We start from the raw sequence: 25838 nt of genomic DNA on the forward strand, positions 1-25838 counted from the left end.
CAGTCCCTGCCAATAAAAAACATCCCCACAGCATGATGCTGCCACCACCATGCTTCACTGTGGGGATGGTGTTCTCAGGGTGATGATAGGTGTTGGGTTTGCGCCAGACATAGCATTTTCCTTGATGGCCAAAAAGCTACATTTTGTCTCATCTGATCAGAGTACCTACTTCCATATGTTTGGGGAGTCTCCCACATGCCTTTTGGCGAACACCAAATGTGTTGGCTTATTTTTTTCTTTAAGCAATGGCTTTGTTCCCTGGCCACTTTTCTGTAAAGCCCAGCTCAGTGGAGTGTACGGCTTAAAGTGGTCCTATGGACAGATACTCCAATCTCCTCTATGGAGCTTTGCAGCTCCTTCAGGGTTATCTTTGGTCTCTTTGTTGCCTCTCTGATTAATGCCCTCCTTGACTTGTCTGTGAGTTTTGGTGGGCGGCCCTCTCTTGGCAGGTTTGTTGTGGTGCCATATTCTTTAGATTTTTTAAAATAATGGATTTAATGAAATATTTTTTTCAAAAGTAACAGAATTTTTTATAGTCATCGTGTAAAAGCAGGTGAGCTGGCTCTACTCTTTTCGGCCATTTTCCGGTGTTTTGTGGTGGAAATTGAGCGGGTCGAGCATAACATCAACCCTGTTCTTTTTTTACATTTGAGTAATTTAGCAGGCACTCTTATCTAGTGCAATTTACAGTTGGTTCATTCATCTTAATTAAGATAGCTAGGTGGGACAACCACATGTCACAGTCATAGTAAGTCTATTTTTCCTCAATAAAGTAGCTATCAGAAAAGTTAGGATGGAAAAAAACAAACAAACCCATAGATATGCAGGCTTGAAATGTTTTAGAAATTTCATTTTTTTGTGAAGCTTATTTTCAATTGCCACTCCCTGTTGCACACAACAAGCTTCCATTGCCCTTGTCATGAGGGGATTTATGGCTGATTTAAGATTAAATTGTCAACCCTGTTATGGTCAACCCTATTACTTTATTTGGCTATTATTAGGAATTTACTATTGTCATTTTTGAAATTGTACCTCTTGAGATGGGAAATGTGTTTTTTTATGTAGCTGAACATGTGCTCTTTATGACAGAGTGTAAACATTTTGTGAAATCAAACTTTTCTTTGACCAAGTTACACTTCTCAAAGGCACCAAATTGGTGGAACATTTCAGATGGGTTGCTTTTACTTTGATTGTATTAGAAGAGGTCATTAAAAAGGTTGTGCATTTTACCTTCATCACATGATCAATGTCGTAACTCTTCTCAAGCACAGATTTGTGTCTAGAGGAGAGAAAAACACAAGGAAGCAGGAAGTAGGTTTGCTTCAATGGGGAACATAGGGAAGCATGTGGGTTTGCTTCAATATCCATTGGCAATGTCCATTAAATGACTTGGGCCTGACAGTGGAGTACCGAGTGCTTAGCACTGTGACAACTGCTGCTGTAAAAATGGATTTATAAAATACATTTGATTGATTGAGATAGGAAAATATTCCAAGAGAGAGAAAGAGAAAGAGCTTTTAGCTGTTAGCTTTTAGAGCCCAACCTCAGGGGTCGCTAAAAGCTAACATCTAAAAGCTAAACAATGTAGCTCAGTGCAACTAAGAGCTAATCTAGGCAAATCCTCCAGCCTGCCAGGGCAAACACCCACCTGTCCACGCCCGCCTGCAGGCAGCTGGTGAGATAGGAGTTGAAGAGAAAGCGGTCCAGAGGCTTCTCCAATGACGCTGTGCACTCAAACACATCCCAGCCTGCCGAGAACACAACCACACCTTTCAGACACGTCTCTCTGCCCTTCCTCCCCAGGTAGTTTGCCAGCATCATCCTGGGATTAGAAAGACAGTGAGAGGGTAGGGGGAGAGGGGGGAGGATGGTAGAGGGGAGAGAGAGTGGGGGAGAAGGGAGAGGGGAAACCCTCACTTAGGTAGGGGATTATAGTTGTAATACCTCTTTTGACATCGTGTAAGTACTACGGAGAGGCTGAGCTCTCTGAATCAAATGAAAAGTGGTGTTTCTGACAGGGGAAAGGAGGAGGCTGCAAAATAAAATAAAATACAACACATAACCAACCCATGACAACATTTCTGCTGGTGAGCGTTTACCTCAGTTTTTGAGATATAATAATAATATAATAATATTTTTGAGATCAATATAAACATATAGATGGGACAACCAAGTACTTTCCAGGCTCTACATAAAAGGTGGTATCTTTAGACTGACTCACAGTTCAGTGAAGTGATACTGTAGTATAGTATTGCTCCATACATACATGTATGTCCTGTTGACATCAATACGGTAGCCTACATCAACACATGATTTATATAGTCTGAGTAATGCATGGAGCTCTCAGGATTTGGGCCATAGTGTCACTTCCATTGAAGTGAGAAAACATGAAGAGGCACCTACTAACCCGCCCATGGAGACCCCAGCAGCCATGAGAGGGGCGTCCTCATTTGTCCTCTGGATGTGTTCGATGACCGCCTCCAGGTCCTCTGTGTTGGCAGCACAGTATGTTCTGGGAGTCTGGTAGCACACAAAGATAAGAAGAGTTAACTCTGTGTGTGTGTGTGTGTGTGTGTGTGTGTGTGTGTGTGTGTGTGTGTGTGTGTGTGTGTGTGTGTGTGTGTGTGTGTGTCCCTTTTAGTGTTACAGCACAGTTTTTCTGTTAGATTGACTTTCAACCGTAAGGAGGAAAGTACTGCAAAGTAAAACACACACACACACACACACACACACACACACACACACACACACACACACACACACACGCAAATATCACTGCGACCTCTGCATGTGCACACCCTGTTCCGGCGATCTATATTCAGATGTGCAGAGAAATCATACTGTAAATGAATTACACGCAAGCCTTCACACCCTCCCTCACACATGTGCACAAACTCTGCTTGTGACTTGAAGGCCAAACACTCTCCATGATGCTATACAGTATATTCATCATGCTGGATTGGAATGAGTGGTAGAAAAATAAGCTCTGGCATTACAAATGGCTGACTCAGGGACAGGGGCTATTTAGAGTTAAAGCAGTAGCAAACAAAGGAGGAGATATACTGTAATAACATTTAAGCCTGCTGCTGGACAGCCTTTTTCAGATACTGGCCCGTAGTATCTGTCCATCACAAGCACAATCGATTAATGCAAGCATTCTTCTATCACATTGAGCAAGCGATCCACTGACAGTGAAATAACACCACAGACATGGAGAACAATAAGGGACCAATAAGGTTAGAGAAAAGAAAATTTGTAAAACACTAACTGAATTCAAACACCTGTTCAATCTAATCCTAGAACAGATAGGGAATAAAAAGAAGAGGCATCTCGATTTCTCGGGATAGGCAGGGTTGGGTTGGTTACTTTCTAAAAGGTGATCAAATCATATTTAATTTGTCACAAGCGCCAAATACCTTACAGGGAAATGTTTACTTACAAGCCCTTAACCAACAATGCAGTTTTCCAACAAAAAAAGTGTTCAGTAAAAAATAGATAACAGTAGCGAGGCTATACACAGGGGGTACCGGTACAGAGTCAATGTGCGGGGGTACAGGTTAGTCGAGGTAATTGAGGTAATATGTACATGTAGGTAGAGTTAAAGTGACAATGTAAATAGTCTTGGTAGCCATTTGATTAGCTGTTCAGGAGTATTATTTTGGGAGGAAGCTGTTAAGAAGCCTTTTGGACCTAGACTTTGCGCTCTGGTACCGCTTGTCGTGTGGTAGCAGAGAGAGCAGTCTATGACTGGGGTGGCTGGAGTCTTTGAACATTTTTATGGCCTTCCGCTGACACCGCCTGGTATAGAAGTCCTGGACGGGAGGAAGCTTGACTCCAGTGATGTACTGGGCCGTACGCACTACCCTCTGTTGTGCCTTGCGGTCGGAGGCCGAGCAGTTGCCATTCCAGGTAGTGAAACAAACAGCTCTCGATGGTGCAGCTGTAGAACATTTTGTGAATCTAAGGAACCATGCCAAATCTTTTCAGTCTCCTGAGGGGAATAAGCTTTATCGTAACCTCTTCACGACTCTCATGGTGTGTTTGGACTAGAGATTGACCGATTATGATTTTCCAACGCTGATACCGATTATTGGAGGCCCAAAAAAAGCCGCTGCCGATTAATCGGCCGATTTTTCAAAATGTATTTGTAATAATGACAATTACAACAATACTGAATGAACACTTATTTTAACTTAATATAATACATAAATAAAATCAATTTAGCCTCAAATAAATAATGAAACATGTTCAATTTGGTTTAAATAATGCAAAAACAAAGTGTTGGAGAAGAAAGTAAAAGTGCAATATGTGCCATGTAAGAAAGCTAACATTTCAGTTCCTTGCTCAGAACATGAGAACATATGAAAGCTGGTGGTTCCTTTTAACATGAGTCTTCAATATTCCCAGGTAAGAAGTTTTAGGTTGTAGTTATTATGGGAATTATAGGACTATTTCCCTCTATACCATTTGTATTTCAATAACCTTTGACTATTGGATGTTCTTATAGGCACTTTAGTATTGCCAGTGTAACAGTATAGCTTCAGTCCCTCTCCTCGCTCCTCCCTGGGCTCGAACCAGGAACACAACGACAACAGCCACCCTCGAAGCAGTGTTACCCATGCAGAGCAAGGGAAACAACCACTCCAAGGCTCAGAGCGAGTGACGTTTGAAACGCTATTAGCGAGCTAACTAGCCAGCCATTTCACTTCGCTTACACCAGCCTCATCTCGGGAGTTGATAGGCTTGAAGTCATAAACAGCGCAATGCTTGACGCACAACGAAGAGCTGCTAGCAAAACGCACGAAAGTGCTGTTTGAATGAATGTTTACTTGCCTGCTTCTGACCACCACCGCTCAGTCAGATACTTAGATACTTATTGTATGCTCAGTCAGATTATACGCAACGGAGGACACGCTAGATAATATCTAGTAATATCATCAACCATGTGTAATTAACTAGTGATTATGATTGATTGATTGTTTTTTATAAGATAAGTTTAATGCAAGCTAGCAACTTACCTTGGCTTACTGCATTTGCTTAACAGGCAGTCTCCTTGTGGAGTGCAACAAGAGGCAGGTCGTTATTGCGTTGGACTAGTTAACTGTAAGGTTGCAAGGATTGGATCCCCCGAGGTGACAAGGTGAAAATCCGTCGTTCTGCCCCTGAACAAGGCTGTTAACCCACCGTTCCTAGGCCGTCATTGAAAATAAGAATGTGTTCTTAATAACCTCTTGGAACTACCCATCCCGGATCCGGGAGAATTGTCATCAACTACACTAATTAGCATAGCGCAACGGTCAAAAAATATTTATAGAAAATATTCATATTCATGAAATCACAAGTGAAATATAGTGAAACACAGCTTAGCCTTTTGTTAATTACCCTGTCATCTCAGATTTTGAAATTATGCTTTACAGCCAAAGCTAGGCCATCATTGAAAATAAGAATGTGTTCTTAACTGACTTGCCTAGTTAAATAAAGATGAAATAAAAGGTGTAAAAAAATACAGATCTCCGATTGTTATGAAAACATGAAATCGGCCCTAATTAATCGGCCATTCCAATTAATCGGTTGACCTCTAGTTTGGACCATTCTAGTTTGTTGGTGATGTGGACACCAAGGAACTTGAAGCTCTCAACCTGCTCCACTACAGCCCCGTTGATGAGAATGGGGGCGTGCTCGGTCCTCCCTTTCCTGTAGTCCACAATCATCTCCTGTGTCTTGATCACGTTGCGCGAGAGGTTGTTATCCTGGCAGCACCCGGCTAGGTCTCTGACCTCCTCCCTATAGGCTGTCTCATCGTTGTCGGTGATCAGGCCTACCACTTTTGTGTCGTCAGCAAACTTAATGATGGTGTTGGAGTAATGCCTGGCCATGCAGTCATGAGTGAACAGGGAGTACAGGAGGGGACTGAGTACGCACCCCTGAGGTGTCCCCATGTTGAGGATCAGCGTGGCAGATGTGTTGTTACCTACCCTTACCACCTGGGGTGGCCCATCAGGAAGTCCAGGGTCCAGTTGAGGGGGAGGTGTTTAGTCCCAGGGTCCTTAGTGTAGTGATGAGCTTTGATGGCACTATGGTGTTGAACGCTGAGTTGTAGTCAATGAATAGCATTCACACTTAGGTGTTACTTTTGTCCAGGTGAGAAAGGGCAGTGTGGAGTGCAATAGAGTTTGCATCATCTGTGGATTTGTTGGGAATTGGAGTGGGTCTAGGGTTTCTGGGATAATGGTGTGAGCCATGACCAGCCTTTCAAAGCACTTCATGGCTACATATGTGAGTGTTACGGGTTCGTAGTCATTTAGGCAGGTTACCTTAGTGTTCTTGGACAGAGGGACTATGGTGGTCTGCTTGAAACATGTTGGTATTACAGACTCAGTCAGGGACAGGTTGAAAATGTCAGTGAAGACACTTGGTCAGTTGGTCAGTGTTTGCTCAGAGTACACGTCCTGGTAATCCATCTGGCCCTGCGGCCTTGTGAATGTTGACCTGTTTAAAAGGTCTTACTCACATTGGCTACGGAGAGCGCGATGACACAGTCATCCAGAACAGCTGATGCCCTCATGCATGCTTCATTGTTGAATGCCTCGAAGCCATAGAAGTAATTTAGCTCGTCTGGTAGGCTTGTGTCACTGGGCAGCTTGCGGCTGTGCATCCCTTTGTAGTCCGTAATAGTTTGCAAGCCCTGCCACATCCAATGAGCTTCGGAGCCGGTGTAGCACGATTCAATCTTAGTCCTGTATTGACGGTATGCCTGTTTGATGGTTTGTCGCAGGGCATGGCGAGATTTCTTATAAGCGTCCGTGTTAGAGTCCCGCTCCTTGAAAGAGACAGTTTTACCCTTTAGCTCAGTGAGGATGTTGCCTGTAATCCATGGCTTCTGGTTGGGGTATATACGTATGGTCACTGTGGGGACGACGTCATCAATGCAGTTATTGACGAAGCCAGTGACTGATTTGGTGTATTCCTCAATGCCATCGGAAGAATCCCAGAACATATTCCAATCTGTGCTAGCAAAACAGTCCTGTAGCTTAGCATCTGCGTCATCTAACTACTTCTTTATTGACCGAGCCACTGGTACATCCTGCTTTAGTTTTTGCTTGTAAGCAGGAATCAGGAGTATATAATTATGGTCAGATTTTCCAAATGGAGGGCGAGGAGGAGCTTTGTATGAATTTCTTGTGTGGAGTAAAGGTAGTCTAGAGTTTTTTTCCCTCTGGTTGCACATTTAACATGCTGTTAGAAATTGAGTAAAACGGATTTAAGTTAAGTCCCCAGCCACTAGGAGCACCACCTCTGGATGAGTGTTTTCCTGTTTGTTTATGACCTTATACAGCTCATTGAGTGTGTTCTTAGTGCCAGCATCGGTTTGTGGTGGTAAATAGACAGCTATGAAAAATATAGATGAAAACTCTTGGTAAATAGTGTGGTTTACATCTTATCATGAGATACTCTACCTCAGGTGAGCTAAACCTAGAGACTTCATTAATGTTAGATTTTGTGGAAGCAGCTGTTCTATCTTGCCGATGCAGCGTAAACCCTGCCAGGTGTATATTATCCATGTTGTCGTTCAACCACGACTCAGTGAAACATAAGATATTACAGTTTTTAATGTCCCATTGGTAGGATATTCGTGATTGTAGCTCATCTATTTTGTTATCCAATGAATGTACGTTGGCTAATAGGACTGATGGTAGAGGCAGATTACCCTCTCGCCGTCAGATCCTTACAAGGCACCCCAACCTACCTTTATTTAACTAGGCAAGTCAGTTAAGAACAAAGTCTTATTTTCAATGACGGCCTAGGAACAGTGGGTTAACTGCCTGTTCAGGGGCAGAACGACAGATTTGTTCCTTGTCAGCTTGGGGATATGAACTTGCAAACTTTCGGTTACTAGTCCAACGCTCTAAACACTAGGCTACCCTACGTCCCCGTTATCTCCATCTCTTTCTCATGTTAATGACGGGGATTTGGGCCTTGCCGGGTGTCTGAAGTAAATCCAGAGAAAAATCAGCAGAGAAAAAAAATCTTCATCCAGTTAAATTTTTAATTTTACCTTTATTTAACCAGTTCTCATTTGAGGTGTGTAATCTCTGTCCTGATATCCAGAAGCTCTTTTCAGTCATAAGTGACAGTGGCAGAAACATTATGTACAAAATAAGTTACAAATAACATGAAAAAACACACAAAACAGCACAATTGGTTTGTAGCCCGTAAAACGGCAGCTATATCTTCTGGTGGAAATTCGTTACAGTCACTAGTTACCTGTCCAAAAATTGTAATCGGTAACGTAATTTTTGGATTATCCAAACTCAGTAACGTAATCTGATTATTTTCAGTTACTTTTAGATTACTTTCCCCTTAAGAGTCATTTAACGAAGACAATAATGTACGTTACCAATTGAACAAAATCTATAGAAGGATAAATCAATGTTTAAGTTTACAAAGCTGACCATATGTGCTATTGTTGTACCTAAAACCCACTGAAATAACAGTAACTTACATTACATTAACTTAAAATAACCTTGAGGATGATGCAGGTTTTATAACCTCCCTGACATCATGATTTAACAAGGCCTATTTCTCAGTCAGACATATCCTCTTTCTCTCTGGCTGCATACTGGGACTACCAGTATCTTTCTTGATCAATATTCTTGCACAAAGTTCAGCCTGAATGTTTTTTCACAGCAGCCATATCCAGTTGCTATGTCTTCATAGTCTACATTCGAGTAAATGACTTGAGTGGAGTAGGAACTCTACTGGTGCTTTTCCATCGAGACTTACCCCCACACCAATGGGCCGCCAGTGTTTTATGTTATTGTAAGCTCTAGTGTTATTGTGTTTCCATCAGGAGTGTGACACTAAAGACTAATCAACAACCTCTGCATCATTCAAGACTTGCTTTGTGAGAAGATGTTAAAGTTCACAGTTAGCCATGGTTATGTAAATTCCAGCTGAAAAGTATCCAGGGCCTTGCCTTGGCCCCAAGAGCAGGTCCGACGGAGCCATGGCCCAATGAGACACGGATACCGGCCCACGTAGATGGAAACAGAAAGGTCTGAGCCTTTTAGGTAAAACACTGAGGTAAATCCTGTATGGAAATATGCCATACTGGTAATGTTGCAACAATAATAAAAACAGATTGAAACAATTTCCTTTTCAATGATACAGTAATAAAGTTGTCTACTACAATACAGATACAATATCAAGTTCAAAGTCCAATAACCATCCATTGAAACATGATGTGAATTAAATGGACCAACTAAAGCATTTATTGTATGTTAAAAGCTAAGACTAACGGAGGCGGTTCGAGACCTGAAGAATTGCATTAGCTCCGAAAGGTAAATGCTTAGACTTTAACTGAGCGGGCTACCACACTATTGTGGTGTGTGAGTGGGGGGTCAGTGTGGAGTTAGGGCAGTAGCCCTAGTTGTGGCCAAGCAAAGGGCACTTCTCACAGAGCAGGACATTCATTCTAACACTGTGCCCTATTTAAACAATGGACGCCATTCACACTCAACTGGCTGCAGAGAAAACAGTCACAAAGGCGTATAGAAGTGTAGTCATTTACATAAAACTTCAGCACAATTCCTCAAAGTTAATGGAAGGATGATAATGCCTTTCTTACAACCACGTTATGTAGTGCAATAGTTGTAATCATTCTTCACATATGCACTCATAGAGATCCTACTAAATTAGTAGTATTGTAATTCCTAATTCTGTGTGTGCACTACAGTATTGGCCCAGTTTGGCAACTGAGAATAGCCCTTTCAGATGAAGCCCTGGCCTGGGGTCGCCGTTGTAATATTAGAACTTGTGTGTGTGTTTGAGTGTGTTTGTGTGTGTGTTCTTGCTTGCGTGCATGCGTTTGTGTCTATGTGACTGCACATGTGAATACAACAAGGACAAGACACAAAACAACCCATTCATTCATTCTGAGAGCACAGATCTCAAAAGGGACATTGGACGAATTGTGCCCACATACTATGGTATGAAACAAGATTCCAATTGTGGATTGGCTGAGCTGTTTGGGTGACACTGGTATGTAATATAATTACCCACAAGACAACTTCAACATCTAGTTTTGATTGACCTTTGGTTGAGTTGTCAACTAACGTGAACTCAACGTGAAATCATGCCATTGGGATTGAGGTTAAAAGTTGGGTGAAAAAAAATAGAAAATGCCCTTGACTTTTTGCAAATCCAATCAGTTTTCCCATGGTGATTCAACATCCTCACATAGATTTTTGGGGGTTGAAATGAAGTGGAAACAATGTTGATTCAGACAGTTTTTATCCAGGGCATATGCACATTTTTTAACAAGTCAGCATCTTTTGAATAGCATTATAGTCCTTCCTCACTTCAATGAAGATTGACAGTAGAGTAAAGAGCTAATTGTTGGCTAAATATATATATATATATTTTTTTATATATATATATATTTTTAATTTTTTATTTTTTTTTTATTTTATTTATTTATTTATTTCACCTTTATTTAACCAGGTAGGCTAGTTGAGTACAAGTTCTCATTTACAACTACGACCTGGCCAAGATAAAGCAAAGCAGTTCGACACAAACAACAACAGAGTTACACATGGAATAAACAAACATATAGTCAATAATACAGTTGAAAATGTCTATATACAGTGTGTGCAAATGAGGTAAGATAAGGGAGGTAAGGCAATAAATAGGCCATGGTGACCTATTACAATATACCAATTAAACACTGGAGTGATAGATGTGCAGAAGATGAATGTGCAAGTAGAGATACTGGGGTGCAAAGGAGCAAGATAAATAAATAAATAAATAAATAAATAAATACAGTATGGAGATGAGGTAGTTGGATGGGCTATTTACAGATGGGCTATGTACAGTGATCTGTGAGCTGCTCTGACAGCTGGTGCTTAAAGCTAGTGAGGGAGATATGAGTCTCCGGCTTCAGTGATTATATATGAACGGAAATAGATTCAAAGATACACCTTGTGGGTCTTCGTGAAGACAGGACAGGGAAAGCTCATTCTGCTCTATGGACCAGTGCTAGAATGCACTACCTGTCCACTTAATAATTCCTGCTATGTGATAACATCGTCTGTCTGCACACTGTCTGGACTAGGCTCCTTGTGGGTTACCCAATATACTATGGGTTACACATGCCACGTGTGACACAGACATGCTATGGGGTGCTGAAGAACAGCTCCAATCACAATGCAAGGGAAAGCATGCACTCTGCCAGTGACAACTGCAAAGGCATGTGGAGTTGAGTGCCAAAAGGATGTAGTTCATATGTTGTTGTGTCATGTTGTGAGTGTTTGCATACCTGTGTAGATTAAGATGCCTTTTGATTGGACATGAAGATGCATTTTGATTGTACAGAGTAAAATAATCATTGAAAAATGTTATGTTTTTGAATGCATGTCTGAATTGAAAACATAAAAGTCATACATGCAAAAATCCTTTTAAACTGTACTTTGTATGAATATTAGATTCTTACCAAGAGAGTTTCACCAGACACCCCTCTGTTGTTGAATACCGCACACCTGAAACACAAAAAAAACATGAACTAAATAAACCTTTCAAATCCTTTCAATGAATTGCATTCCTTGCATTAGTTTCCCCAATTTACATTTTGTGTCATAATGATGTTCTAACTTCCAGGTGCACTGTCTTCCAGGTGCATTCTCTTACAGGTGCACTGTCTACCAGGTGCATTGTCTTACAGGTGCACTGTCTACCAGGTGCATTCTCTTATAGCTGCACTGTCTTCCAGGTGCATTCTCTTACAGGTGCACTGTCTTCCTTGTGCATTCTCTTATAGGTGCACTGTCTTCCAGGTGCATTCTCTTATAGGTGCACTGTGCACTGGCTATGGAACCCTGACCTGTTCACTGGACGTGCTACCTGTCCCAGACCTGCTGTTTTTTACTCTCTCTCTACCGCACCTGCGGTCTCTAACTCTGAATGATCGGCTATGAAAAGCCAACTAACATTTACTCCTGAGGCGTTGACCTGTTGCACCCTCTACAACCACTGTTATTATTATTTTTATTTGACCCTGCTTGTCATCTATGAACGTTTAAACATCTTGGCCATGTACTGTTATAATCTCCACCCGGCACAGCCAGAAGCGGACTGGCCACCCCTCAGAGCCTGGTTCCTCTCTAGGTTTCTTCCTAGGTTCCTGCCTTTCTAGGGAGTTTTTCCTAGCCACCGTGCTTCGACATCTGCATTGCCTGCTGTTTGGGGTTTTAGGCTGGGTTTCTGTATAGCACTTTGTGACATCGGCTGATGTAAAAAGGGCTTTATAAATACATTTGATTATAAATAGATGTGATTGATTTTGCGCCAGCCATTACCACAAGCCCATCCTCCCCAATGAAGGTGCTACCAACAACCTGTGAAAGAGATATCTGTTGTTGTATTAGTCCTGAAGACCTGAACAGCAGTAGAATAAATCTCTCTCTAGTCATCTGTTATCTAAGAGACTTGCTGTGAAAATTCAGCAGCAGGGTAGGGGCATGCTGTAGGTTGGGGTGTGGACAGGGCAGAGGATGGTGTGACGCACATTCACTTCCTCCTGCATAGCCGAAGCTGGTTGGGCTAAGCTAAGCTGCAAAGCTTGTACCAGTAAGCTGTAATTCATTAAGCTTGCAGGACAGGGCTGGGGTGAGTGCAGGGGTGGAAAGATGCTGAGTTTGCCTGCTTGTCCCCCCTCACTGCCCTGCTCCGTTTGCCTGCCCCATCCCTCTCTTCTCTGCCCCCTCCCTCTCTTTTCTGCCCCGTCCCTCTCTTCTCTGCCCCCTCCCTCTCTTCTCTGCCCCCTGCCTCTCTTCTCTGCCCCCTTCCCTCTCTTCTCTGTCCTCTCCTCTCTGCCCCCTCCCTCTCTTCTCTGTCCCCCCTTCTTCTCTGCCCACCTCCCTCTCCTCTGTCCCCCTTCTTCTCTGCCCCCTTCCCTCTCTTCTCTGTCCCCCCCCTTCTTCTCTGCCCCCTTCCCTCTCTTCTCTGTCCTCTCTTCTCTGCCCCCTCCCTCTCTTCTCTGTCCTCTCTTCTCTGCCCCCTCCCTCTCTTCTCTGTCCCCTCTTCTCTGCCCCCTCCCTCTCTTCTCTGTCCCCCTTCTTCTCTGCCCACCTCCCTCTCTTCTCTGTCCCCCTTCTTCTCTGCACCCTGCCTCTCTTCTCTGCCCCCTCCCTCTCTCTCTCTGTCCCCCTTCTTCTCTGCCCACCTCCCTCTCTTCTCTGCCCCCTTCCCTCTCTTCTCTGTCCTCTCTTCTCTGCCCCCTCCCTCCCTCTTCTCTCTGTCCTCTCTTCTCTGCCCCCTCCCCCCTCTCTTCTCTGTCCCCCTTCTTCTCTGCCCACCTCCCTCTCTTCTCTGTCCCCCTTCTTCTCTGCCCCCTGCCTCTCTTCTCTGCCCCCTCCCTCTCTTCTCTGTCCCCCCTCTCTTCTTCTCTGCCCACCTCCCTCTCTTCTCTGTCCCCCTTCTTCTCTGCCCCCTCCCTCTCTTCTCTGTCCCCTCTTCTCTGCCCCCTCCCTCTCTTCTCTGTCCCCCTTCTTCTCTGCCCACCTCCCTCTCTTCTCTGTCCCCCTTCTTCTCTGCCCCCTCCCTCTCTTCTCTGCCCCCTCTCTCTGCTCTGCACCCTCCCTCTCTTCTCTGCCCTCCCTCTGTTCGAAAGAATGAGTGCAGGGAACACAGAGGGGCCTTTCAGAGGATAACAAACTGCCACTCTCAGCATCTCTTAGTGCTTGTGCAATATTCAGCTCTTTCTTTCCAAAGCAGGTCTGCACTGCTCTGCCTACTGAGAGCTTGGCTAGCCTCTCTTTCAGCAGCTGCTTACCTCAAGTAACCTTAATCCATTCATACACAGTTTTCAACTCCTAACATATGCAATATCTTGGGACTTTCATTGCCAAGATAATGTATTTGAATTTGGACTTGAACTACAATGCACTAAAACAGATGAGCAAGAGTTGACTGTGCTTACAATATTCCTACAGGTTAAGGCATAGGACCAATCCACATTATTGAATTGAACAACCGTCTGAATGAATAAAAACTGCAGTACTTGGAATCAGGACCACCCACCTATAACCCAGATCCCTGCTCTGCTGCACCATGTGGAGGATGTAGGACTCTCTGCTGGTACCGGTCAAGCCTGGAAGCAGCAAGACGGTGGGCCGTGTGGCCGCGTTGGGGTGGGAGGCGCTGTCATCGTTGTCGAACCAATCCAGAGAGATCTGTCCTCCATCTTCTGCTCTAATGAGCTCACTGCAAAGAGTGGGTCAGATATAACAGTCAGGGCAGAAAAAGACACCACTAAGTTACACACACACTCTGCAAGTAGGCCTAGGTTCTACACTGCAGCTTCCTTACAATATGTTCAGTAAAGCAGAAGCTCATTGCACAGAATGCAGAGGAATTTACAAGGTTTTGTAAATACTCAACCTCCAAGGTTCTTACATATTATGCTTTGTGATTTAAAAAAACAGAACTACAGAATCCATATAGGGACCAACAAGACAATAAATGACTTTTGTTAATAATTCTATACAGTAAAGTATTAGATTTCATATATATCCTGTATAGATTGCATTAGATAGGGTATAGTATGTACACTGTACTGCACATGATATTGCTTTCTAACCAAACCTCAAATCAGGACACAGCAAAAAGGCATTGTTCTTTACTCAAATGTCCCTCCTCAGTTACAGGTACAACGATTACTACAGTGTGAACCCATCACCAATGTTACCTTTGCCAAAGGGAACGCAGTCTGGCACTAGTTGACAACCACTTAATTTCCCTAGCGATCAGCCTCTCAGGCTTCGTTTACACAGGCAGCCCAATTCAGATCTTTTTCCAATTATTTGTCATATCTGATACCAAAAAAAAATGGAAGCTGATTTTTTTACTTCAAATTTATACTGCATCCATATGTGGATCTCAATCCTGATATAATTTGGATGATCCCTATGCAACCTGTCTGGACACTCAAATCCAATTTTTTTGTCCTGAATGGATTTTTTTGCACATGACCTGCCCGTTCCCATGACAACCACCCCCCAAACGTAAAGGAACAGTGACATGAAATTAGCTTTGCATCTGTGTGCTACTTCAGATGCTACATCAGTGTGAATGTGCAAATCTGATATGGGTCACATGTAAAACTGAGGATGGACAGTGAGAAAAAAAAGACCAGGCTGCTCAGAAGCAGGGAAGGGCACGGATGGCGAAGAGGGAAGGGTGGTGGGGGGCGGAGAGCTCGCTGCAGCAGCAGTGGATTCTTATGGAGAATCAATTTCTAGTTTCCACAAGTCTAGGCCGTCAGCTGAGGTCAACAAATCTCAGTGCAATCCATCTCACGCCACCAACCCACCAAACGAGCGACAACACCAACATGGCTGGCCCTGCGGCCCATGTACAGTATGTCTGTCTAATTGGAAGTGGAATGAAATTATAGAACCACACCAGCATTAAATATGTACTTAAAGGCCAGACTGGGGCAGCCACTGGGGTTGTAGGCCATTCACCAATCTGGAGCTAGCTGGTCAGAGCATGCACCAATCGGGAGCGAGCCTGACCCACCGAATAGGAGGAGGAGGACATTATTTCAGGTGCAGCAAAATGCTTGTTTCTTTTTTTAATGTCACCTTTATTTACCAGGTAGGCTAGTTGAGAACAAGTTCTAATTTACAACTGTAACCTGGCCAAGATGAAGCAAAGCAGTGTGACACAAACAACAGCACAGAGTTACACATGGAATAAACAAGCGTACAATCAATAACACAATAGAAAAAAAGAAAGTCTATATACAGTGTGTGCAAATGGCGTGAGGAGGTAAGGAAATAAATAGGCCATTATAGCGAAGTAATTACAATTTAGCAAATTAACACTGGAATGATAGATGTGCAGATGATGATGTGCAAGTAGAAATATTGGTGTTCAAAAGAGCAGAAAAATAAATAAAAACAATATGGGGATGAGGTAGGTAGATTGAATGGGCTATTTACAGATGGGCTATGTACAGCTGCAGCGATCGGTTAGTTGCTCAGATAGCTGATTTTTAAAGTTATGGGGGGAAATATAAGTCTCCAGCTTCAGCGATTTTTGCAAATCGTTCCAGTCATTTGGCAGCAGAGAACTGGAAGGAAAGGCTGCCAAAGGAGGTGGCTTTGGGGATGACCAGTGAAATATACCTGCTGGAGCGTGTGCTAGGGGTGGGTGTTGCTATCGTAACCAGTGAGCTGAGATAAGGCAGAGCTTTACCTTACCATAGACTTATAGATGACCTGGAGCCAGTGGGTCTGATGACAAATATGTAGCAAGGGCCAGCTGACTAGAGCATACAGGTCGCAGTGGTGGGTGGTATATGGGGCTTTGGTGACAAAACAGATGGCACTGTGATAGACCGCATCCAGTTTTCTGAGTAGAGTGTTGGAGGCTATTTTGTAAATGACATCGCCAAAGTCGAGGATTGGTAGGATAGTCAGTTTTACAAGGGTATGTTTGGCGGCGTGAGTGAAGGAGGCTTTGTTGCGAAATATGAAGCCGATTCTAGATGTTATTTTCGATTGGAGATGTTTAATATGAGTCTGGAAGGAGAGTTTAGTCTAGCCAGACACCTATGTATTTGTAGTTGTCCACATATTCTAAGTCAGAACCGTCCAGAGTAGTGATGATAGTCAGGCGGGCGGGTGCGGGCAGCGAACGGTTGAAAAGCATGCATTTGGTTTTACTGGTGTTTAAGAGTAGTGTTGTAAGGCATTGAAGCTCGTTTGGAGGTTTGTTAACACAGTGTCCAAAGAAGGGCCAGATGTATACAGAATGGTGTCGTGGAGGTGGATCAGGGAATCACCCGCAGCAAGAGTGACATCGTTGATATATACAGAGAAAAGAGTCAGCCCAAGAATTGAACCCTGTGGTACCCCATAGAGACTGCCAGAGGTCCGGACAACAGGCCCTTCGATTTGACACACTGAACTCTATCTGAGAAGTAGTTGGTGAACCAGGCGAGGCAGTTATTTGAGAAACCAAGGCTGTTGAGTCTGCCAATAAGAATACGGTGATTGACAGAGTCGGAAGCCTTGGCCAGGTCGATGAAGACAGCTGCACAGTCCTTTCTTTTATCGATGGAGGTTATGATATCGTTTAGGACCTTGAGCGTGGTTGGGGTGCACCCGTAACCAGCTCGGAAACCAGATTGCATAGCAGAGAAGGTACGGTGGGATTCAAAATGATCAGTGATCTGTTTATTAACTTGGCTTTCGAAGACTTTAACAGTTTGGGTCTAGAATATCAACCCCTTTGAAGAGGGGGATACTGCAGCAGCTTTCCAATCTTTAGGGCTCTCGGACGATACGAAAGAGAGGTTGAACAGACTGGTAATAGGGCAAGCAGCAATGGCGGCGGACAATTTTTGAAAGAGAGGGTCCAGATTGTCCAGCCCTGCTGATTTGTACGGGTCCAGGTTTTGCAGCTCTTTCAGAACTTCTGATATCTGGATTTGAGTGAAGGAGAAGATGGGGTGGCTTGGGCAAATAGCTGTGGGGGGTGCAGAGCTGTTGGCCGGGGTTGGGGTAGCCAGGAGTAAAGCATTGCCAGCCGTAGAGTAATGATTATTGAAATTCTCGATTATCGTGGATTTATCGGTGGTGACAGTATTACCTAGCGTCAGTGCCATTGGGCAGCTCGAAGGAGGTGCTCTTATTCTCCATGGACTTTACAGTGTCCCAGAACGTTTTGGAGTTAGAGCTACAGGATGCACATTTCTGTTTGAAAAGCCTAGCCTTTGCTTTCCTGACTGACTGTGTGTATTGGTTCCGGACTTCCCTGAAAAGTTGCATATCAGGGGGACTATTCAATGCTAGTGCAGTCGGCCACAGGATGTTTTTGTGCTGGTCGAGGGCAGTCAGGTCTGGAGTGAACCAAGGGCTATATTTGTTCTTAGTTCAACAGTTTTTGAAAGTGGCATGCTTATTTAAGATGGTGAGGTTTCTAGCTCCAACAATGCAGGGAACAGTGCATGGAACTCTTTTATAGACATGATAATCCCTGGATAGTGGAGGTCTTTTCTTCCCTTAGGACTAATAATCTCCTACAAATGTCATCGTGTAAACACACCCTGTCACGCTGGTATAAAGGATTTGAAGACAGGTGCAGGAATACACAATAGGGGTTTTCATACACCCAAAACAAACACATGTACAAAAACACTGGGCTGTACCCCAAAAAAAGAGCGAGGGTAAACCTCATTGAACGACACCCGTAATACACAATATATAAAGCACGCAGCATAACAGCTGCACCAATGCATAGGTACTCACACGACCAACGGCATGGAAACAATAACCGACAAAGACAGAGGGAACAGAGGGCACGCATATAACATACTAATCAGGGGAAATGGGAACCAGGTGTGTGTAATCAGACAAGACAGTCCAGGGTTGATGATAATGAATCCCTTTCAGTGAAGCCTAGAAAGCCGGTGACGTAGACCTCCGGGACTGGTGAACAGAATGGGTATCAGTACCGGGGGAATCCGTGACACACACAACACATGCGCGCACACACACACACACACACACACACACACACTGGCTTTGATCTGAGACAGGTGGTGGGTAAGACCCGCCTGCTGCAAAGGTGCATTGTGGGATTTGGGAAACATGTAGCTGCTTTATTGGACAACGGTCAGACAAAGGCTAAGGGAAGTGGAATGCCCTTGGCACTAAATAAAATCACATTTTATTTGTCACATGCTTCATAAACAACAGGTGTAGACTAACAGTGAAATGCTTACTGATGGGTCCTTTTCCAACAATGCAGAGTTAAAGATAAAGACAATAATAATACAAATTAAAAAAATAGAAATAATGACACGGGAAACTAGGACATTCTTTTAATACACTGTCATTTAATACACTGACATACTGTAAATACAGTGGGGACAACAAGTATTTGATACACTGCCGATTATGCAGGTTTTCCAACTTACAAAGCATGTAGAGGTCTGTAATTGTTATCATAGGTACACTTCAACTGTGAAACAAATCCAGAAAATCGCATTGCATGGTTTTTAAGTAATTAATTACGGTAGTAAAGACTATTGTTTTGTTGTCATAATTTGATCGGTATTATCAGTTACTGTTTTTATGTAGGTTGTCCACTAAGGAGCAAAGTCATCATCAACTTCAATGGCCAACCAAGATGGAGAGTAGGCCTGCTTCTGAAATAAATTAAGTATTTATTATGGATCCCCATTACTTCCTGCCAAGGCAGAAGCTACTCTTCCTGGGGTCCTGGAAGATTAAGGCAGTTATACAGTTTTAAAAACATTACAATACATTCATTACATTCATCTCAATTAATCTTTATACCAGGCGGTGTCAGAGAAAGGCCCCAAAAATGGTCAAAGACCACCCCAGCCATAGACTGTTCTCTCTGCTACCGCACGGCAAGCGGTATAGTATAGGTCCAAAAGGCTTCTTAACAGCTATAGGTCCAAAAGGCTTCTTAACAGCTTCTACCCCCAAGCCATAAGACTCCTGAAAAGCTAATCAAATGGCTGCCCAGACTACTTGCATTGTCGTCCCCCCCCTTTTACACTGCTGCTACTCTCTGTTTATTATCTATGCATAGTCACTTTAACTCTACCTTCATGTACATATTACCTCAATTTCCTCGACTAACCTGTGCCCCCGCACATTGACTCTGTACCGGTACCCCCCTGTATATAGTCTCGCAACTGTTATTTTACTGCTGCTCTTTAATTAATTTTTACTAATCTATTTTTCTTAAAACTGCATTGTTGGTTCAGGGCTTGTAAGTAAGCATTTTACTGTAAGGTAAACGACACAGGACGATACACGTAATACACAACATAGGCGTTATCAATAATATGTGGCGTTCGTTCCAAAGGCGCCTCATCCGTTCCAAGCTTTCTCTTAATGTTGCGCAGAATGAAATCCACTAAAGTGCTCATCTGCTCCGGCCCTACAGAACCATATCTCAAGGCCTACTGGTGGTATTCGGCGCATGTGACAAATAACATTTGATTTGATGTGATTACAGAATTCACAACACAGTAAGTGTGTGCCCTCAGGCCCATACTCCACTACCACATATCTACAACACAAAATCCATGTTTACGTGTGTGTACAGTGCGTAAGTTATCATGTGTGTGTATGCATTTGTCTGTGCCTATGTTTGTGTTGCTTCACAGTCCCCGTTGTTCCATAAGGTGTATTTTTATAAATCTGATTCTACTGCTTGCATCAGTTACCTGATGTGGAATAGAGTTCCATGTAATCATGGCTCGATGTAGTACTGTGCGCTTCCCATAGTCTGTTCTGGACTTGGGGACTGTGAAGAGACCTCTGGTGGTATGTCTTGTGGGGTATGCATGGGTGCCTGAGCTGTGTGCTAGTCGTTTAAACAGACAGCTCGGTGCATTCAACATTCAACAACCTCTCATAAATACAAGTAGCGATGAAGTCAATCTCTCCTCTACTTTGAGCCTGGAGAGACTGACATGCATATAGATACTGTATTTGGATAGTAAATCTGATCGAACCACTAGGCTATTTCCTACTAATTTCAGTTCTGTGGCATATACTGTACACTAACTACCCCCAACCCCTTTTAATTAGTTTCAATCCACCTAATGCATGCAGGAGGCCTGGGACACCCTGGCCATTAATCTCTAACAGAATGCACTAAAGAAGCCCGGGTGGCCTGAGCCAATACCATCACACAAAAGACTCTTTTCACCTTTCTGCTGCTAAGTCTTGGCTAAGAACAAGACGCAGGACATTTGTTTCACGTTGTTAAACCTGAATGAAAGGAATCAAAGAACGGGCACATTTCAGTACTTAGATGATCAAACCAGCTGCCTTAATGCCTTAAAGCCTAATAATAAAACAATCAAAAGTGGAAGTAAGGTAAAGCCTGTTCCCAATACGGCAGGGAATGTTCTATTACTTTACTGTATGTCACCATGGCTGCTGTCTATGTTGAAAACTGACCAATTGCGTTTGGTGAACCATTTTTTTTTTTTTTTTTACCTTGATCAACCATGTGACCTGACCAGGAAAAACATAGGGCCTTAGTTCCCATACCCTTTAACCAGGGCCGGACTAAGCACCTACCTCCCGGAAGTCCCCCAGCTAACTTCCTGCATTTCAACAGATTTTACCATGGGACAGAGAGAAAAAAAATTGAAGTTTTATAATACTATTCTACACATATTGTCATGAGGCTGAGAGAAAATGTTCCAGTTTTAAAGCAAATGTCCTGCTATTCTACACATTTTTTCACGAGGCTGAGAGAAAATGTTGCATTTTAAAGATTTTGCCACTGCTTATGATGTCTTCATATGGTATTTGGGTTCTGGGGACCTGGGGCACGTGCCCTGCGTGCCCGTTTGGTAATCCGGCCCTGCCTTTAACTAGGGCTCAGAGTTTTTCCTTGACAGGTCACCTGCCCAGAAAGAACTCAGGGCACTAACTAACCATGCGACATTACCTAACCTAAGGATAGCAAGTGTGTTGGCTACTAGTGGTAACTGGTGATGAGTGGATAACGTCCGCTGCAGGAAGTGGATTAACTAGTCACTAGGCCAAGTGACCCTTGAACTTTGCCACACACTGAGTGAACATGAAGAACAGGTCTGAGCAGAGCCCAACAAGGCTTAAAATACTTGAAATACATAGTGTTCTTTTTGGTAAACAGGACATGTATAACGTGCAGGTGTATTTTGAAACCAACACCATGCAACAGGCTTATCTCTTATGAGACATAAACACCATGATTTTAAACCCATTTCTCCAGTTTAATTCCAAACTGGTGAACTGGTGAAAACTGGTGAACACCCAGTTTCATTTCACCATCACACCAGGGAAACCATCCCCCTTAACATGCTGAAGATCTTCTCAGTAATATCTATTCATTTTTAGATAGTTGTTTCAACACTGGACAGAGATACGACTTATTATAGTGTTTATACAATAATACTGTTACCATCACGTCTGATCCTATAAAAGTCTTACTTTCTGTAGCTGACCCCGGTTTAGCCGTGACGAAGGGCCTAAGCACCGTCTGGATCCGGCTCTCCCAGCACCAGAAGGTGGGGTAGTAGATCTCTGACACCACGGGACATTGGTCCCGCAGGAACTGGTAGAACTTCTTACCACCAGAAATCAGTTGGGGCTTCTGCAATACAAGACATGAACAGTGTGAGTCAGTGATGTGGCTTTCCAACAATGACGTTGACTCATAGCTTGTGTAGAGAAAGAGATATGGACCATGAGGATTGTAAAGATACATTACATATGTTTCAAGATTCAAAGATGTTTTAATTGGTGATTTTAAACTATTTTGGGTGAAACTATTTCAAACATCAAACGGTTTTAATCATATCTGTGCCAAGTGAAAGAGAAATGCTTGTGCTCTTTCTCTTATACCAATTTAAATGGCAAAATGTATATTACTGATGACAATCTCTTGAAAACAGTTCTTATACTTCATCATCATTCACCATCTACATAACCCCTCTCTTACAGTACCCATATAGTGCAGTCTCTTCACTGAAATCATGTGATATATGTAATTCTCTGTCTTGCACTTTCATAAATGACATGTCAACAGAAGTCCTATTTCCATATGGTTTATTTTCTGATGGTGCAACCTTTCTGTAACATTCCAAACAAACTATCTCCACAACTACAGTGTAATTATAATGCAACTATCAAGACTGGAATCTCAATATGATATTGCTCTACTTTTAGTCTAGCGGATTGTGTAAAGTGTCAGAAAAGATAATGTTTTGATGAGTTATAGAGACATTCTGCAATCACTAGTGATGGAAAGGAAGGAGACTGGTAATGAGGATACAGTGACAGACACAGTGATAGGCTGTGTTGTAACTGGGATTATATGAGGTCACCACCATATCAAATCAAACATATCTGTCAGAGCATAGAGACCTTTCATCTCTGAATTTAAGTATAACGAATAATAGAATGCATGACCCCTTCTAATATGTTTTATATAATCTAACATTAGCCTAATGGTATGTAGCCTAGGCCTATGTGTTTAATTATTGGGGGAAATTGAATATCGGGGAGAAAAAACATTCATTTGTGACTATGCAGTAGGCTACGCTGCATACAGATGTTTGACAGCTTGTATAACAATAGTCTATACCCAGCCTTTTAAGATTACAAAAAGGACTCACGATTAAAAAATATATCCAGCCTAAATGGCAATTTAACATTTGTATATCCGTAGGCCTTGTACAAATCTTGAAATGTCACATTTAGTCTAAAGAAAATACGACACCATTTTATTGAAAGATGTCATATCACATGTGCAGTACCGTTGACGCTCGTAGGCTACTGAAATAATCAGCCTCCTCAGCAAACCATTCAGCTGCTGAGCCGGTTTGATGCGCAAAAGCGCCAGCGATATCCTCCATCATAATAACCTTTATGACACCTTTTAATAAGACAATTGCCCGTTACAATGTATCCCTTTCTATTAAATAATGATTCTTCAAAGCAGCCTCTGTGACCCCTACCTTCGCGACAGAGATCAAGTAGTAGTAGGCATAAGCTGCGCTGAAGCCGAGCACCAGTGACAGTACTCCAGATCCAAAAAGCCCAACTTTCACTTGATTTTCCAGATAAAGTGACAGGTCCCTTGTCAAAACATTAAAATTGAAGTCCAGTGAGATCATTGCCAGGTCCCTCTTATGTCGCGCTCTTCAGGTATAGCGGCCAGGATCGAATGAAAACCTCTGCTGCTTAGGAATGGATGCATGCACTAACGTTCAGCAATGTGCAGAGAATGGGAGAGTCAAGGGAACGGGAGCGATATATTTAGAGGCAGACGATGGCGCTCTTTGACCGGCCGAGCTGAGCTGTAGCAGGCGTAATTGTAGTCTTTCATAACGCTTGCAGTGGATGCAGCCTAAATTGCATTGGGGATAGTCAAGGCTGTGTCACATCACTGCGACTGGAATTATGCAGGGCCATGAGCCATATGGAAATCTTGGCCTGAGCAAAAATGTGTCTAGCACACAGCTCGGAAACCCATGAATACCCTACAAGACATGCCACCAGAGGTCTCTTCACAATCCCCATGTCCATTACATACTATGGGAGGTAACTGATGCAAGCAGTAGAATCAGATTTAAAACCAGATAAAAATACACCTTATGGAACAGCGGGACTATGAAGAGACACACACAGGTACAGACACACAAATACACAAACAAACTCTAGCACACTCACTCTACATACACTTACGTTGTAATATTGTTGTATGGTGGTATTATCAGTGACTCATCATTCAGGGATGGTGAGGCAAAGGCCCACCTGTTTTAATCCCCACCTGGTTACCCCCCTCCCAAAATGTTATACATTAAAAAGGTATATACATATTTTTTGTGTGTGCCTGTTTTGCATGTTATTTTGGCATTAATTTGTGTCACATATCAGTTTGCAAACAATGTAAGAACACATTTTTTTGAGATGAGAGAATAAATCTGCATACAAACATGGTCTCTTTCTTTCTTTCTCCACAATGAAGGTGTTTCAGCCTAGCTCAGTGCTTTCTGTGGTGGTGGGGCAGCCAGTGGAAAATACAGAGCACAGACGTTGGTAATGTTCTCTAGTTGTGCAGTGATTGTCTCAGTGTTCTGTCACTCATGGGGACACTATGTCACTGCAGAATCTACAGGGGGAGATAGGCAGTTCAAGGCCCCTTGGGTGCTGCCATAGATTTACATTAGAAGAAGGCTCAATGTCATTGGCAAACAGAAAAAATGATGTCAAATCACATTATACCTACCGTAGCTGTAATTGGAGCGGCAGGGTAGCCTAGTGGTTAGAGCATAGGACTAGTAACCGGAAGGTTGCAAGTTCAAATCCTTGAGCTGTCGTTCTGCCCCTGAACAGGCAGTCTACCCACTGTTCCTAGGCTGTCATTGAACATGTGAATTTGTTCTTAACTGACTTGCCTAGTTAAATAAAGGTAAAATTTGACTTATCATGTCAACATCATACTTTCAAAATCTTAGCTAGACAAGCAGTCATCATCATAAATCATGTCGATAATATACTGGCAAATCCTTTTCAACCCTTGTCATATGAATGTATACATTATAGATAAAATGATCGATGCTCATCGGCCATTGGACATAAACATTACACAACAAGTCAGAAGTTGCAAATTCAACAATAAGTGGTTTGGAAGGAATCAGTGGACAACTGTAAGCGTTGCAAAGCAATCACTATTTTGCTTCCCTTGTCTGCTATCCAGTGGAGATGGTGTGTGGTCCAAGTCTGGGTTTAAGGATTTAAAACATCTATCTGAACGGGTCCCTTTCCCAAGCTGGAAAGGATAAACATTCACACACCAACACCATGGGCCAGAAAAGTTTGAATAAATTGGCCATGCTGTCAATCCAGCATGACTTCTGCCGCATTCAAAACAAATGGAAACTCGGAACTGGGAAATCTCAGATTTCAGTGAGTTCAAGATAACCAGGAACTCTGAAAAAAACAAGCTCCGACCAGGAATTTACGTTTTGAACGGTCATCCAATTCGGAATTCCATGTCGGGACCTCGGGCCTCTTTCTTGAGCTCCTACCTGAAGATCACTGACATCATGATTCAACCTTATTTTTTTCAGAGTTCCCAGTTGTCTTTAAAGCACCATAAATTCAGAGAATGCCAGACTTTGATAACAAAGTTTGATGACAAAATATTCTTGATGAGCAGGAGATACTATCTAATGTTGTTGGGACTGTAACCTTGTTTTCCAGTGACAGTCTCTTCCAATACAA

At 42.9% G+C, this 25838-nt stretch overlaps 1 protein-coding gene across 1 annotated transcript in view; it reads right to left on the reverse strand.

Moving 5' to 3' along the window:
- LOC112260657 (phospholipase ABHD3) overlaps positions 1 to 23851 on the reverse strand; it is a 34218-nt gene extending 10367 nt beyond the window's left edge. The window contains 8 exon segments of the mRNA XM_024435931.2: positions 1231 to 1279; positions 1649 to 1822; positions 2408 to 2520; positions 11492 to 11537; positions 14077 to 14259; positions 22038 to 22053; positions 22056 to 22200; positions 23567 to 23851. Coding sequence (XP_024291699.2) covers positions 1231 to 1279; positions 1649 to 1822; positions 2408 to 2520; positions 11492 to 11537; positions 14077 to 14259; positions 22038 to 22053; positions 22056 to 22200; positions 23567 to 23725 — 885 coding nt within the window. The 5' untranslated portion in view covers positions 23726 to 23851.
- Positions 23852 to 25838: the final 1987 nt, after the last annotated feature.

Source organism: Oncorhynchus tshawytscha, linkage group LG10 (genome assembly GCF_018296145.1).
Source record: "Oncorhynchus tshawytscha isolate Ot180627B linkage group LG10, Otsh_v2.0, whole genome shotgun sequence".
NCBI classification, from domain to species: Eukaryota; Metazoa; Chordata; class Actinopteri; order Salmoniformes; family Salmonidae; genus Oncorhynchus; species Oncorhynchus tshawytscha.